The sequence below is a fragment of the Macrotis lagotis genome, chromosome 3 (assembly GCF_037893015.1).
Source record: "Macrotis lagotis isolate mMagLag1 chromosome 3, bilby.v1.9.chrom.fasta, whole genome shotgun sequence".
NCBI lineage: Eukaryota > Metazoa > Chordata > Mammalia > Peramelemorphia > Peramelidae > Macrotis > Macrotis lagotis.
The window spans coordinates 275,819,649-275,836,403 of record NC_133660.1 but is presented as its reverse complement, the minus strand read 5'-3'; the positions used below and the strand labels follow the sequence as shown (position 1 = coordinate 275,836,403).

Here is a 16,755-nt window from a genome sequence, read left to right as displayed (position 1 = left end):
CTGCTGAGAAAAAGGAATCTTCTTTTCAGTTTCCATTCAGTTTTCTCCAAAGGCCTGTCATAGCTAATTTTTCTAATATTCTATTTCTCTTCTTGGTTTCTTGATTACTTTTTGGTTGGATTTATTGAGTTTTGAGAGGGTTCCCTCACTAGTACAGTTTTGCTATTTCTTTCTGTAACTCAACTTCTCCCTTAAGAAATTGGATGCTTTCCAAATTGGTGTGTATTTGTTCCTTCAAAGTAGTAGGATGTCGTTTCCTTCTTTTAATTAATTAGGTCTATTTTTGCTTTTACTTTATCTTACATCAGGACAGCTATCACTGCTTATTTATTTACTCCAGCTGAAGCACAATAGATTCTGCTCCAGTCCCTGCCTTTATTTTCTGTGGGTGTTTCTTGTAAACAGCATATTGTTGGATTTTAGGTTTTGATCCACTTCCATTTTATGGGAAAGTTCATCCCATTCACATCCAAGGATATTACTAATGTGGATTTCCATGCATCCCAGTTTTCCTTTTTTGTCTTCTCTCTCCCTTCACCCAGTCCTTCCTCACTATCGCGCTGTCTTCCCCTCTGTTAGTCCTCCCACTTTACTTAATATTCTTGCATCCTACTTCCCTGTTAGGTAAGATAGATTTCTACCTTCAATTAATTGTGTATATTATTCCTTCTTTGAGCCAATACTGATGAGAATAAGTTCAAGTGATGCCCATCATTGACCCTCCCATCCAATGTAATAGATATTTCACACCTCTTCATGTGAAATCATTTACCCCATTCAACCTCTCCCTTCCTTCTGTACCAGTTGTGCTCCTCTTTTTCATCTCTTAATTTTTTTGATCATCCCCTCAAATTCACTTTATACTTGCCCTCATGGTAGAAGAGGCACTGTCACAGGCCTCTCGTGCCAGTGGCAACTTGCCCTAGTTATTTCCCTGGTGCTGCACCGATGTTGCCCTAAGGCTGATGGGGGACCCTTGTCTGATGCTGTGCTGAGGGATGGGGGCTGGCCACAGGCGTCTGGCAGCTTACTTGGTGCTGAGTCAGCATCCTAGTTCGGGTGTCTGGGCTGGGGTAGTGGTGTCCAAATGTCCCTGGGGATACAATGAAGCCTGTGGCGGTTCTCTCGACTGGAGTCCACCCATTTCCCTGCTATGCTGAGGCAAATGGAGGGTCCTGGTGTCCTGGTCCTGGTCTCCCCATCTCATTACAGCTCAGGATTGCTGCTAGTCTGTTGAGGTGAGACTTGCTGCTGGCTTGCTGGGCTATTTCCTTCCTGAACTACAAGTCCCTTCCACCCCAGTGAGATAGACCTCTCTTGCCAATCATCCAAGTTCCTTGGGCTAAAGATTGTTTCACCTCATCTTTTTTTGTTGCTTTCTTTAGTTATGTTATTTTTTTCAAAATTTATTTATTTATGTTTGAATTTTACAATTTTTCCCCAAATCTCACTCCCCCCCACAACAGAAGGCAGTCTGTTAGTCTTTCCATTGTTTCCATGGTCTACATTGATCTAAGTTAAATATGTGAGAGAGAAATTATATCCTTAAGGAAAAAAAATAAAATATAAGAGGTAGCAAAATTACATAACATAATGTTTTTTTTTTTTTAAATCAAAGGTAACAGTCCTTGGTCTTTGTTCAGACTCCACAGTTCTTTCATTCTCCATGGCAGATCCCCCAAATTGTCCCTGGTGGTGGCGCTGATGCAACAATGTTGCAAGGCCATTAAGGTTGATACAGTGTTGCCCTGGTTCTGCTCCTCTTGCATCAGTCCATGCAAATCCCTCCAGGCTTCCCTGAATTCCCATCCCTCCTGGTTTCTAATAGAACATAGTGTTCCATCACATACATAGACCACAGTTTGCTAAGCAATTCCCCAATTGAAGGACATTTGCTCGATTTCCAATTCTTTGCCACCACAAACAGGGCTAAATCCTGTATCCATTTTGATCTTATCTTGGTATAGAATGTGAGGAATTGATCTAATCCAAGTTTCTGCCATACTAACTTCCAATTTTTCCAACAGTTTTTATCAAAGCAAGTTTTTATCCCAATATCTGGACTCTTTGGGTTTATCAAACAGCAGATTGCTATAATCATTTCCTGCTGTTGCACCTCGTCTATTCCCCTGGTCTACCACTCTATTTCTTAGCCAACACCAGACAGTTTAATGACTGATGCTTTATAATAGAATTCTAGATCTGGTAGGGGTAAGCCACCATCTTTTGTACTTTTTTTCATTAAATCCCTGGAAATTCTTGACTTTATTTCTCCATATGAATTTACTTAATTTTTTTCTAACTCACTAAAGTAATTTTTTGAAATTTTGATTGGTAAGGCACTAAACAGGTTTTGGTAGAATTGTCATTTTTATTATATAATATAATAATTATATTATATTATATTATATTATATTATATTATATTATATTATATTATATGAAAATTATCTCAGCCTATCCATGAGGAGTTGATATTTGCCCAGTTATTTAAATCTGATTTTATTTGTGTGAGAAATATTTTGTTATTGTTTTCATAAAGTTTCTGAGTCTGCCTTGGCAGGTAGACTCCCAAGGATTTTATATTGTCTGAGGTTACTTTGTACTTTTTTTTTTTTTAAGATTTTCCAAGGCAGTGGGGTTAAGTGACTTGCCCAAGGCCACATGGCTAGGCTAGGTAATTATTAAGTGTCTGAGGCCAGATTTGAACTCAGGTACTCCTGACTCCAAGGCCAGTGCTCTATCCACTGTGCCACCTAGCCACCACCTAGCCGCCCCTTGAGGTTACTTTGAATAGGATTTCTCTTTCTAGCTCTTTCTGCTGTATCTTGCTAGTCATATATAGAAATGCTGAGGATTTATGAGGGTTTATTTTATATCCTGCAATTTGGCTTAAGTTGCTAATTATTTCCAGTAGTTTTTTGGATGATTTCTTGGGATTCTCTAGGTAGACCATCATGTCACCTGCAAAGAGTGAGAGTTTTGTCTCTTCCTTCCCAATTCTTAATTCCTTCGATTTCTTTTTCCTTTTCTTATTGCTGAAGCTAACATTTCTAATACGATATTGAATAGTAGTGGTGATAATGGGCATCCTTGTTTCACCCCAATCTTATTGGGAATGCCTCTAGCCTCTCCCCATTGCATATAATGCTTGTTGATGGTTTCAGATAGATACTATTTGTTATTCTAAGGAACAATCCACTTATTCCTACGCTCTCAAGTGTTTTCAGTAGGAATGGGGGCTGTATTTTGTCAAAGACATTTTCAGTATCGTTATAATCATATGATTGCTGATAGGTTTGATATTGATATAATTAATTATACTAACAGTTTTCCTAATATTGAACCAACCCTACATTCCTGGGATGAATCCAACTTGGTCATGATGTATTATCCTGGTGATAACTTGTTCTAATCATTTTGCTAAGATTTTATCTAAGATTTCTGCATCTATATTCATTAGGGAAATGGGTCTATAATTTTCTTTCTCTATTTTGACTCTTCCTGGTTTAGGTATCAGCACCATATTGGTTTCATAGAAAGAGTTAGGCAGAGTTCCATCTTCGCCTATTTTTCCAAAGAGTTTATATAGAATTGGAACCAGTTGTTCCTTAAATATTTGATAGAATCCATCAGGCCCTGGAGATTTTTTCTTAGGGAGTTCAATAATGGCTTGTTGAATTTCTTTTTCTGAGATAGGGTCATTTAGGTATTTAATTTCCTCTTCATTTAACCTGGGCAACTTATATTTTTGTAAATAATCATCCATTTCACTTAGATTGTCAAATTTATTGCCATAGAGTTGGGCAAAATAATTCTGAATTATTACTTTAATTTCTTCCTTATTGGTGGTGAGGTCACTTTTATCATTTTTTCCCCACCTTTTTCATTTTTGATACTACTTTGGTTTTCTTTTTTTTTAAATCTAAAATTAACCAGAGGCTTATCAATTTTATTGTTTTTTTTTCATAAAACCAACTCTTGGTTTCCTTTATTAGCTCAATAGTTTTCTTGTTTTCAATTTTATCAATTTCTCCTTTAATTTTTAGAATTTCTGATTTGATATTTAATGGGGGGGTAAATTTGTTCTTTATTTTTTATAGGTGTGTGTTTAGTTCACTGTTTTCCTCTTTCTCTAATTTATTCATGTAAACATTTAAAGATATAATGTATTCCCTGACAGCTGCCTTGGCTGTATCCCATAGGTTTTGGTATGTTTTTTTGTTATTGTCATTATCTAGGATGAAATAATTAATTCCTTCAATAATTTGTTGTTTGTTCCACTCATTCTTTAAAGTGAGATTATTTAGTTTCCAATTAGTTTTAGGTCTATCTCTCCCTAGCCCATTATTGCATGTGTAGAGTTTTGCTGTCTATGTCTTCCTGTAACTCATTCAACTTCTCTTCTAAGAATCTGGATGCTATACCACTTGGTGCATAGAGAAGGATAAAGTTTCTTTCCTCATCTCTTTTAATGCTATCTATTTTTGCAGCTGTTTTGTCTGAGATAACAATTGCTACCCCTGCTTTTTTCACTTCAGCTGAAGCAAGATTTATTTTGCTCCAACCTTTTACCTTTACTCTTTATGTATCTCTCTACTTCAAATGAGTTTCTTGTAAGCAGCATATTGTAGGCATCTGGTTTTTAATCCACTCTGCTATTCACTTGAGTTTTATGGGAGAGTTCATCCTATTCACATTCAAATTTATAATTGCTAATTCTTTATTGCCCTCCTTGCTATCTTCCCTCTGTTTATATTCCTCCCCCTTTTCCACTTTATCCATATTCCCTAGTATTTTGTTTCTGAATACCACCACCTTCAGTGTGTTTGCCCCCTTATATCCAACCCTCCTCCCCTCTTTCTGCTTTCCCTTTGTCCCTTCTTCCTTCTGTTAGTTCCTCTTTTCCTCCCCCTCCCCCTTTCCCCTTTTAATACTTGAAAGATAAGTTTCTCAACTTAACTGAGAATGTATGTATGTTAACTTTAAGCCAAATCTAATGAGAGTAAGATTCATATGGTTCTCATCTCCTCCTTTTATCCCCTCTATTGTTTGGTTTTTTTTTTGGCATGGCAATGGGGTTAAATGACTTGCCCAAGGCCACACAGCTAGACAATTATTAAGTGTCTGAGGTTGGATTTGAACTCAGGTCCTCTTGACTCCAGGGCTGTTGCTCTATCCACTGCACCACCTAACTGCCCCATCTTCCCCTCTATTCCAATAGATCCCTCTTTATGTAATGTGATTTACCCCATTCAACTTTTTCTGGGTTTTGTCAATCAAGTTTCTGTTAAGAGGTTTGTTTCATATTATATATGAGATAAGACCAGGAGACCTTAGGACAGTGCCTGTCCTCTCTGCCATCTTAGTCAGAAGTCTCACCCCATCTTTTTACTCATTCTGCTGTTCCAGGAGGTTTTGGGATGCTATTTGATGGCTGTTTGGAGGTGAATATGGAAGTTCTGCTTCCTCTTTCTTGGTTCCTTGAAGAACATACTCTGGTGACATTTGCGAGGGAGCTATACTTTCAGGGAGTTTAAGCAACGGCTAGGGGAATATCCACGTACCCTAAGTCTTCTGGGGCTGGAGTGCTGCCTGCTAGCCATATCCACCTTCCCGGCCTCAAGGCCCTGGGCCTCAGTTTACTCATATTTACAATGAGGAGGGCTGAGAATTCCCCATCCCCCATAGGCGGGGTTGGGAAGAAAAGAGTGTGAGGCCAGTGGAGAGACACAGGAATGAAGAGTTGGAACTTTGGGTTCATTTCAGAGGCTCGAGTGAACTGCTCAGCCCACCCCCTTATGCTGGAGAGCTCCCCCTCATGCCCCAACCTCTATGCCAACTGGCTGGTCATCTTGCTCTTGGTCACCTTCCTGCTAGTCACCAATGTGCTTCTCATGAACCTGCTGATTGCCATGTTCAGGTGAGTGCCCAGTGAGGACCCAGGAGTGAACAGGGGCCCCCAGTTCCAAAAGCATCTTCTCCTGGAGCTTCTCCCCTTGGCTGGGAGAAAGTCTCCTGACAGGAGGAGGGACAGAGGGTTAGTCTTTCCAGTGCACAGATGAGGAAACTGAGGTGACTTGCCCAGGGTCAGAGTCAGTCTGTGGCAAAATGACCCCTCAGAAGCTCAGATGGCTCTAACCCCTCCCATCCTTAAAATGCTAGAGCTGGGATGGCCCTTCCAGGTCCTTGTTACACATAGGAATGAGGCCCTTCTGTTTCAGGGTGGTGGGCTCCCCCAATTCTGCTGACAGGACATTCAAACTATAGCTTGCCAGCACAGCTCCTGCTCATGCTCCCCCCAAACCTCCTTTGCCCTTTGCCCCATTCATCTGCTAAAGAGCTTGCTGAGGAGTTCTGCTTCCAACTCCCATTTCAACTTCCCCTTGGCCTGAGGGCCAGACTGATCCAGCCAGTGTCCGGTGCTTCCTCCTCTGCCTGGGCCCCTCAGCGACTTCCCTTCCCATGCCAGTGACACCCCATTCCTCCTCCTCTTCACACCCAGATGCCCTCTTTTATGTTCTTCCTGCTTAAAGGCCTTTTTGAAGAGGGCACTGAGGTGGCTGAGCAGGATGCAGGGCAGGGCCGGGCCAGGCCCCCCCTGACCCCCCTGCTCAGGGCTACACACTCACACTCATACTCTCAACACCCACAATCTCTGTCTCTCTCCTTCACTCTGTCTCTCTGTCTCTCTCTCCTTCTCCATCTCCATAGGAGAAATGGGACTCCAGTGTTTGGTAAACTTTTCAGCTCCTATAAATGTTATGGTCAGATGAGGCAAAGAGACGGGGGTAGGGAGTAATATGAGGGCCAGCCAGGAGGATCTCTGCCTGGAGCCTCAGTTTGATGGCCATGGGACCAGAGATATAGGGCCATGTCTCCCCATCCCAGAGCCTCCTCCCTGCCTGGAAGGGGCATAACCCTAGTCAAGGGGAGCCAGAGTGGGGGTGGTCAAGTAAGGGGAAATGGGGTGTTGGGGCTGGGCTCGGCCATTGACAGGCCTAGGCTGGCCACAGGAGACCTGGGAGCTTTGGAGGATGGGGCAGGGAGGGCTTTGGAGATGTGGGGACCTGCCATTGGCAGCTGAGCCCTCTCCCTAACACACCCGCCTGGGGCGGTCTGCCAAAGTTACACCTTCCAAGTGGTCCAGGGCAATGCCGACATCTTCTGGAAATTCCAACGCTACAACCTCATCGTGGAGTACCACGAGCGGCCGGCCCTGGCCCCGCCCTTCATCCTACTCAGCCACCTCAGCCTCCTCCTCAAAAAGGCCTTTAAGCAGGAAGAACATAAAAGAGAGCATCTGGGTGAGCCACCTCTGGCCCGGCCTGGGCTGCAAAGAGAGCCCCTTCCCCTCAATCCCATTTGGCCAAATTTCCTGAAGGAACCAGGTCTGTGGGCATCTAGAAAGGGAGATGGTCCAGGGCTTGGGCTGGGGAAGGAGGACACTCTTCCACCTTGCATCCTGTTGGCCCCCCAACTTCCCCCTTCTCTCTCCTCACAATTGCAGAAGAGGAGCAGAGGAAGTGCCTGGGGGATGCCTGGGTATCCCTGCCCCAGGTGCACAGCAGCACCCAGGGTGGGGTTGTGTTTGGGGAATACGAATAGTGCCACCGTATCTGCCCAGTCCCAAGCCTCTGGCATTGGAGCCTAAGCTGAGGCCCAAGTTGGGCCCAGATTGGGACCCTGGTGGGCTCCATGGGGTGTGTGTGTGTGGATGTAAGCAGACCCTGCCATGAACTGAGTCAAGAGAGGAGAGAGAGTCAGATAGATAGAGGGTGGGGAGAGAAACAGAAACACAAAGACAGACAGACAGACAGACAGACAGACAGACACACAGACACACACACACACACACACACACACACACACACACACACACACAAAGACACCCCAGAAACCAAGAGGGTCAGCTCTGCTCTGAAGCCCGAGTATGTAGGAGGTCACCAGCCGTGGAGGCCCTTCTCCTTCAGTTGATCTCTTCCTCCCAGTGTTATTGTGCCCCTCTCCCCAAGACCAGGGCCTCCCCCCATCCTTACTTTATTTTCCTTCTTGAAAACTCACCCCAAATCTTCCCCTTAGAGAGAGACTTGCCTGACAACTTAGACCAGAAAATTGTCACTTGGGAAACAGTTCAGAAGGAAAACTTTTTGGCCAATCTGGAGAAAAGGAGGAAAGAAAGTACCAAGGAAACATTAAAAAAAACATCCCAGAGGTGAGCCCTTCCATCCTCATCTTTCTCGAGCCTCTGAAGAAGCTGCCTAAGCTCAGGGTGCCCCAATAGGGAACAAAGTCACTTCTTTCATGATTGAGCACCTTCTTCCCTGACCCTAAGGTCAATCTGGAGGGTGGCTTGGCCCTGGGACCCCACACCGGCAGGAGACTTCCCCCAAAAACGGCACTGAGTCAGACCTAAGCCCAAGGACAAAGCTGAGAGCTCTTCCAGGCCAGCCTCCCCATGGTCTGGAGCAGGAGAGATCTGGTCCTGCTGCATGTGGTGCCTCCAGGATCTGTGAATTCCTCAGGGGGATGCACCCAACTCAGAGGCCAGTCCTGACTCCTCTGGGACTTTGGTGAGACCTGAGGGGGTCACATCCAGCCCCTAAACAGGGACTTTTCAGCCACATCTGTGACTTCATAAGGTCAGATTTGATGCCTACAGAGACCACAGTGGTCATGGAATCTAGCACCCTCAATTTATGGGTTAAGTCAAATTGGTGAGCATGTATTAAGCACTATGTTCCCAACCCTGTGCTGAGCCTGAGCAGTCTGATGGGGAGAAGATGGAGACAGGAAGGTCCAAACAACTGTGGAGCAGGAGAGACTGGAGAGAAACAGGATGGGGAAGGCGCCAGCGCCACTGGGAATTGCATCCCGGGCCTACCAGATTTCCAGGAGAATGCACCATCTACTGGAGAGGTCCCTGGCATTGTCCCTATCCCTCTCCTCTCTGAGCCCCAAACTGACAGGTTACGGAGCCCTTTCTTCTCAAGAGCACCTGATGTATTTAGAGCAGAGATTATTACCATCTTCTATAGACAAGAAAATGGGTTCAGAAAAGCTCGAGGACCTACAGGGTCATTGGGACAATGCTGGATTGGAGTCAGAAGACCTGGATTCAAATCTACCTTGTTTGGGCCTCAGTGTTCCCATCTGTAAACTGAGGAAGGTGGCCTCACGTGATCCCACACAACTACATTTGGTCTCTTCCTGCTCTTATGTGGGGCTAGTGGCACTTCGGAGAAGGGGAGTCATCTGGTGACCTGGCCCTATTAGGGGTCTGGGGAGGACAGCCCTACCTGTAGAAGCTCCACATCCAGGACAGTGGCCTCAAAACATCCATGAGGTTCTCAGGCTAGGATGACTGAACTCCCAGGTCTGAGACACTGTCTCCTTCCCCTCTCCTGGGACCAGAAAGCCTAAGTGTGTCTCTGGCTCTGCTGGAACTCAGGATGGACTGGGGCCAGGCCCACTCTGCTCTTCAGTAACTGCTGCTCTGCACACCACAGGATATCAGTACAGGCCCTTGGGGGCCAGCCAGAGACAGAGCCTGGCAGCCCACAGAATCTGAACCATCCCAAAGGGAATGCTCTCGGACCAGGGGAGCTCATGGCTGGAATGACTGGAGACCAGCTCATTCCTTTGTAATGGAGGGAAGCTGCCATTCTGAAGCAAGTGGCAGACAGTCTGTCACCACAAGTGTCCAAAGGTCCCGATAGCACATTAAGGGAGATTCTCTTAGGCAGAGTGCCCCCACCTCAAAGATCATTCTGGAGAAGACAATGGACTTGAGTCAGATGGGCCTTCCCTTTGCTGAGTCTCCATCTCCCCACTGTAGGATGGGGGGCTCTGGCTCGAAGATGTCTCTCTAAGGTCCTCTGACCCCTCACTTCCCAGAAACATAACTTTCTTGTTTTTTCCCAAGGGTGGATTTCATCAGCCAACATGTAGCGGGTCTGAGAGAACAAGAAAAGCGCATCCGGGCTCTGGAGTCACAGGTAAAGCTCTTCCGGCCTCTGGCTTTCCCTTCTTCCATCTGGGGGGTTGAAGGGGTGGAAGGAGGCAAGGGCGGGAGGGCAGGTGGTCAGCCTCGGGCATACTAGGGAAGAGCATTCATTTTGTATTTCAGATCAATTACTGCACAGTACTCCTGTCCACCTTGGCAGACACGCTGTCCCAGGTCAGTGCCATGGGGCACCAGCCACTACCGAACTATGCAAGTAAGGCTGAGGGGATAGGGTCCTGCTGGCTACTGCCTCACTGGGTGGTCAGGGTGGAGTTTTCTCCCCCTGGGTCTGTTTCCTCCTCTGTTCAGTAGGGACACTGAGTCTGCCCATTCTGTGTTCAGAGACCGAGACTGGCAGGGAGCCTGCAAGCAGTCCAGGCCAGGCCCTCTGGCAGGCCAGAAGGGCAGGAAACCTGGTCCTGCTTCTAATGCCAACTACCAGGTGGCCTCAGAAAAGCACCTGTCCTCTCTTTGGAGGAAGCTTCCCCCTTGGTGGTTGTTTTTAGTTGTTTCTGTTGTGTCCAACACTTTTGGCCCCATTTGGAGTTTTCTTGTCCAAGTTCCTGGAGTGGTATCCTTTCCTCCTTCAGCTCATTTGACAGATGAAGGAAACTAAGGCAAAAAGAGTGAAGTGAAGTCAGATATGAAGTGTCCAAGGCTGGATTTGAATTCAGGTCTTCCCATCTTCAGGCCTAGTACTCTGTGAACCCTAACTGCCCTTTGATACCATGAGGTACCTGAGCATGAGAGGACTCAGTGAGGTCATTAGCACTGGAATCTTTATTCCTTTACCCTTTCTGGGTCTCAGTTTCTCCATCTGTAAAAAGAAAAACTAGAGACTTAGGATCCTCTGCTGTCTTGACCAGAGTTTAGTCTCCCTGGTGCCCTGAGCTCAGTCCAAAGAGAAGGGAGGACACAGAAATTCCAGGAGTCGAGGCTTTGGGACCATCAGATTCAGAGGAGAAAGCCACTAGGGACTCCAAAGCCAGAAGCACTGGCCATCCTGCTCCCCACTCTGAGAGCTGTCCCTCCAGGACAGGGGCAGGTGGACTGTGCCTCTGCTCCTGTCTGCCCAGGGGACATTATACACAAACACCCAGCCCCTGGTGGGGGGGCAGTGGGGGCATGAGAGCTCAGCCTAATAAGAGGGAGCTGCCCCTCAGAGAAGTCCCAGCCCGACTGGGCTCTGTCTGGAGATCATTCGTCCATCCCCCTCTCTCCAGACAGACTCTCCCACTACCGCTATCCCCATTTTACAGATCAGGAAACGGAGAATAAGACAAGTTAAATGTACCATTGTCCAGGATCACACAGCTACTGAGCACTGGCCTAGGACTTGACCCCACGTCCTCACACTCTAAATTCCATCATCTTGCTGCCCCCCCCATCATGCTGCTCCCCTACATCAACCCCCAGGTAACTGCGGTGGAGAAGGAGAATGAATCCCTGTCCAGGAAGAGATTCCCAGCCCATGATGTTCCCGTGGCAGCAGCTGGCACATTTTCTGGTCCTGGAGATGGCAATTTCTCCAGCCTGTGACATCTTACACCTAGAAGTTTGTCTTTGCTCATCAGGCTTCATGGGCAGGGTCAACAGGCCACTCCCCCAGGAACCCGGGACAGGAGAGATGACCCCCCCCCAAGAAGGTGGTCACTTGAACTGCCCTGTCACTCTCTGGCTTTTAGCATCAGTGGTCAAATTTACCAGCATTTTTCTTCGTTTCTGTTTTTAAAATGAACTTGCTTTGTACTAAGAACTTCATCAGCAAACATCCGGATTGTATCTGATGTAAATTAAATGTAAAAGGAAGTTGCCAAGTGGTCCAGGTTGCTTCCCTCCTGAGCTTTCTTTTCTTCTGTCCATCCTGAATCTTCAGGAGCCCCTGGCCACCTAGCAGGAATCTCCCAGGGAGATTCTCTTCCTCCATCTGGGACCTGTGCCCCTTGGTTGGCCCCTCTCTGCTCCAGACCTTCAAGCATCAGCCTCTGGTACTCTGATCTGGCCTCCACATTCTGGCCTTATCGTCCCCCAGGGCTCAACCCTTCCCACCTCCAACCCCCAGCAACAGCAAATTGTGGGAGAGGCTTCAGAAAAGATTAGTGGGGATATAAGAACAGTTTGGGTATTTGAGGACCTGCCATGTGCAAGAGGGATGAGACCGAAAAACTCAGGAGTCGGCAGAGGGAGCGTTGTCCCAAGTTCCATGGGGCTGCCTAAGGGGCAGAAGACTCCCTTGTTGGAGGCTCAAGTAGGGGCTAAAGGGTCACGTTGGGCCAAGGCAATGAACATCTGGTGAGCACTAGAGCCCCCAAGGAGGGCAAAAGACAGTCCCTGCCCTCAAGGAGCTTACAGGGAGAGAGAACATGCAAACAACTAAGTACAAATAATTTAGAGAGAAGGCACTAAGACTGGAGGGGGATGGGGGTGACAGGGAAGACTTCCTGGAGAAGAGGTTTTAGTTGAAACTAGAATGCCTGAAAAGCCAGGAGTCAGAGGTGCCTGACTTCCACTCAGACTCCTGGAATCTGGTGAACAAAGAAAGAAAATTCTGTTTCAGTCATGGGGGACAGGACAGCCATGAGGTTGGTGTTGCTGGATTAAAAGGTCCATATTGGGGAGTGAGATTGAGAAGGAGATTGAAAAAGAAATTTGATCCTGGGAATAACGGAGCCACTAGAGTTTATGGGATAGATCAGACCTGGGTCTTAGGGAAATCTTTTTAGTGGCTGAATAAAGGGCAGACCCCCAAGTAGTTATGGCCAAAGTCCAGGCATGAGGTGATCAGGGTCTGCACCAGAGTGGGAGGGGGCGTTCCAGAGAGGCTGCAGGGGTGGAGTCCAGGTGGACACCCAGGAGTCTAAGTGGTGCTGCCCCCCACAGTAATAGACATTCTCCCCAACTCAATAATGGGATGTTTGTGGCCCTGAAAGACAGAAGTGACAACAAAGCAATCCCAGGGAAGGCCTTGATGAAAGGAGGGTGGGAGGGAAGGGTGGAGAGGTAATGAGCTCCCCTCTGTCTCGCTGGCAGAGATTGGACAGCCACTAGTCATGCATAATGGAACAGGGTCCTGGACCATTGCTGAGCACCAGAAGAAGTGGTAGCAAAACTCTTACCTCTCGTTCTTTAGTCCTAATGTTCCCCAGTCTTCAACCCCCAGCTCTGACAACAGAGATACCCGTAGTAGCTTTTCTGGATTGGAAGGGCCACTCAGATGACAGTAAGCAGAAAACATTTTTCTGTCCATTCTCTGGACAAAACCTGAGAACACTGCACACATAATAGGGTCACCTCTCTGAATCTGGTCCTCACTTCCCCAGGGCACATTCAAGTATTCAGAACCTATGGGCCTATGTCCCCCAAATTCCCAGAAAACCTAAAATGTAGATTTCTCCTATTTGGTGTTTGCCTGCAGATATGACATGACTGCTTCAGCTTCCTTCCTGAACTTAAGGTTCACGCCCTCAACCTTGCTCAGACAGATCCAGGTGTCAAGAGGATCAAATAAACTGTTTATAAAAGATTACAAAATTCTGAAATTCCATCCTTTGGCATGCTCTGCCCCCACCTCCAACACACAGATGAGATAAGCTTCCCAAAGGCAGCAGGCAGGTAGCTTCTCCTCTACCTCCTAAGTGTGCCCTACAGTGTAGGTTCTAGATGCAGGAGCCATTTCATTCTTTCTTGGAAGACAAGTTCAAGCCAGACTCAATTCCCTCCAAGGCACTGCCCATTCCCCCTCCAAGCCGTAGTCCAACTGTCCTGAGAAATGAGGGTCTGAGGTCCCAGGGCAATCAGTTTGATTGCCATCCTGGAGAAGCTGGCAGCTCCATTCCCCACAAAGCCCTTTCTTGACAGCCTTTGGATTAACGCCCCTTGATTAAATTGAATTTCTGGGAAATCCGCCCCCCGGGTCCTGCTCCTGATTGGTTGGAGCCCTCCCTGACTGAGAAGGCACAGTGCCAGTAAGGCAATTGGTAAAGCAGACTCACTCATGCTTCCCACCTCTGGCCTTCTTCCTCAAAGTCCTTGGAGAACTGGCATTAATGGGATTACAACCTTTCAGGGCATTCATCAATAATGGAATGAACTGAGGCTTGGTCCATTTAAGTGAGATGAAGCAGAGCCCTAGCAGTGTGCTTGTTCCAACTGGGCCACTTGTACCTGGAGACCCCACTGTGGGGATAGAGGAATCAGAGGAATCAATCTGTTGTCCCAGGTCCCAGGGCCTTACCCCTTTCAGCCTGTTTCCTCTTCTATAAAGTGAACTGGAATGACAACTGGGAAGGGGGGGGGAGGCAGATGGACAGTCTTTGGAGACGGTGGGATCTCCTCTCTAGGGTCTTTAAGGGTAGCTAACCAATAGTCATAAATCCTCCATCAGTATGGATCTGCCATTGTGGGCACACAGGTCCCTGAAGACGAGAAAAAGATGATGCAGGGCAGCAGATACTGGGATGTGAGAAAATCAGTCTCCTTCCCCTCTCACTTCTATTTGGCTAGAATCCCTGGGCCCCAGCCCCATGAAATGGGGTTTCACTCAAACAACAGATCTTTCTCTCTGGGTTCTCCAGGACTTCCAGGGGGAAGACCTGGGTGGCCAATCAGAAACACCAGGGCCTGCCCCCAACGCCCTCCCCCTCCTCTCTGCAGGGGACTGCTGAGGGCCTGAATCCTAGGAGGGTCTGGTGGTTCCCTGTCTGGACTGTAGTTTTGTCCCACAGAGAAAACAATGCGAAGGCCCCATATTCCTCTCAGGGAAACACCTTCCCCTCTCCCAGGCCATCTGCTTGGGGCCACCCTCATGGGAGGTCCATTTTAGGCATAAAACCCAGGTAAGAATGTGTGCTCCAATCCCAGGATTGCCCCTCTGGTCAGTGCTGAGAGTACCCTCTGAAACGGGCATATATTCTTGTCCCTCTAGGACAGGCCCCGGAGTGCCTACTGAGCCAGGGGGCTTCCCTCACCCCACCTGGCAGGGAGCAGGGGTGGGTAGGCAGACACCGAGACCCGGATTTCATGGAAACCTTTAATTATCTTCACAAGGGCAAACCAAGCCAGAGAGGTCGAGGTGGAGCAGCGGTCCGGCTGGACTCAACCCCCACCAAGGGGGTTTTCTGGGGTGTAGGGGAAGGGAGTGGCAAGAGGCCAAGTTCAGGCCCATAAGAGAACTGGGGGCCGACGGGAGGGGTTCGGAGGCTGCGGGAGGGCCCCTGTGTCCCGGCAGCGCCCCTCAGGCTTCCTCGCTCTCCTCCTCGGGCTCCTCCTTGGCCCGGAGGTGTTCCCGGCTCCTCTTCTTGCTGCCGTGGAAGCCCACGGGCGCCGGCGGGCTGGGGTCCGGGGGGGCCTCGCCCGGCTCCTCGGCCTCGGCCTCGCCCAGGTGTCCCAGGGCCACGGGCTCCTCCCCGGGCCGCCGGCGGGGCCGCTCGGGCCGGGCCTCGGCCGCCTTGGCGGGCCTGGAGAACACGATCCTGCCGGCGCCGCGGCTCGAGGGGTGCTGGTTGAAGGCGGGGACGCCTGGGGGCTCGGGGGCTCCTCGGGGCTCGGGGGCGCCTCGGGGCTCGGGGGCGCCTCGGGGCTCGGGCGCCTCGCCTCGGGGCTCGGGGGCGCCTCGGGGCTCGGGGGCGTCTCGGGGCTCGGGGGCGCCTCGGGGCTCGGGGGCGCCTCGGGGCTCGGGCGGGCCCCGGGCCTCCCGGCGCTGGCCCAGGCGGCCCAGGAAGTCCAGGGCGGCGGCGCGGTTGGCGGCCTCGTCGGTGTCGCGCACGTGCTCCAGGCTGTACTTGGTCCAGCGCTCCGGGTGCCGCAGGTAGTCGGGCAGCGGCGGGGGCTCGGGGGGCCGCGGGGGCTCGGGGGGCCGCGGGGGGCCCGGGGGCCCCGGGGGCCGCGGCCGCTTGAAGGGCTCGGGCGGGGGCGCCCAGGCCTCCAGGCCCTCGAAGACGCTGCGGCTGCGGCGCGAGAACGTGGGGCTGGTGCCGCGCAGGCGGAAGGGCAGCGCCGCCCCCGACGCCCCCTCCTCCGGCCCGGGCGGCCCCTCCGGGTCCGGGCCCGGGTCCGGGTCCGGCTCCGAGTCCGGGTCCGAGTCGCTGAGCGCGGCCGCCGGGGGCCCGGCCCGCAGCTCGGGCAGGAGCCCGGCCCAGGCGTCCCCACCGCCGCGGCCCGCCATGCGGCCTGGCGCCTCCCCGGGTGGGGCGCCGCGGGGCGCGGGGTCACGGGGGCCTCCGGGGGGTCGCTGCGCCCAGGCCAGGCCCTCAGGGAGGGAGGGGGCGGGGGCGCCGGGGCCGAACGCCGGCCGCCATCTTGGGCCTCGAGGAGGAGAGGGCCTCGCCCCCGGCCGCGCGGCCTTCTGGGACGCCGAGTCCCCGCCCCCCCGAGGACACCCGCCATCGCGGCCCAGTGGCCCTACGGGAAGACTACCACCCCCACAGGGCCTCGCGCGTGACGTCACAACCGAGGGACGGCGCGCCGGTGACTCGGCCTCCCGGAAGACCCGTCCTCGCGCGGCGCGGCGCCCACAATGCCCCGGGGCGCGGAGGGGAGGAGCCTGAGGGCGCCGCAGCGCCGCCTAGGGGCGCCGCCCGGTCACGCGCAGGGCTCCTCCGCCGCCCCCCGCCCCCCGCGGAGCCGAGGGGCGCCCGGGGACCACGGGAGCGAGAAATCCCGGGGGGGGGGGGGGGTCGTAAAACCCGAAACCAAGCAAATGTGGTGAAATACTAAGAAACGAGGGGCGGGGCGGGGCCGCGCCGGGCCCGG

At 50.4% G+C, this 16,755-nt stretch overlaps 2 protein-coding genes across 2 annotated transcripts in view; one reads left to right on the top strand and one right to left on the bottom strand.

The window, feature by feature from the left end:
• TRPM5 (transient receptor potential cation channel subfamily M member 5) overlaps positions 1-11,822 on the top strand; it is a 31,031-nt gene extending 19,209 nt beyond the window's left edge. The window contains exons 14-19 of the mRNA XM_074230811.1: positions 5,769-5,922; positions 7,128-7,306; positions 8,082-8,214; positions 9,925-9,997; positions 10,129-10,179; positions 11,422-11,822. Coding sequence (XP_074086912.1) covers positions 5,769-5,922; positions 7,128-7,306; positions 8,082-8,214; positions 9,925-9,997; positions 10,129-10,179; positions 11,422-11,544 — 713 coding nt within the window. The 3' untranslated portion in view covers positions 11,545-11,822. The remainder of the gene's footprint in view (positions 1-5,768; positions 5,923-7,127; positions 7,307-8,081; positions 8,215-9,924; positions 9,998-10,128; positions 10,180-11,421) is intronic.
• A 3,317-nt stretch (positions 11,823-15,139) lies between these two features.
• TSSC4 (tumor suppressing subtransferable candidate 4) lies at positions 15,140-16,256 on the bottom strand. The gene has a single exon (XM_074230806.1). The coding sequence runs from the start codon at positions 16,166-16,168 to the stop codon at positions 15,239-15,241; it is 930 nt and encodes a 309-aa protein (XP_074086907.1). The 5' UTR covers positions 16,169-16,256; the 3' UTR covers positions 15,140-15,238.
• Between the last annotated feature and the right edge of the window lie 499 nt (positions 16,257-16,755).

Excerpts from the sequence above, each read along its gene's own strand:
- TSSC4 (XM_074230806.1), bottom strand. The coding sequence starts at position 16,168 with ATGGCGGGCCGCGGCGGTGGGGACGCCTGGGCCGGGCTCCTGCCCGAG.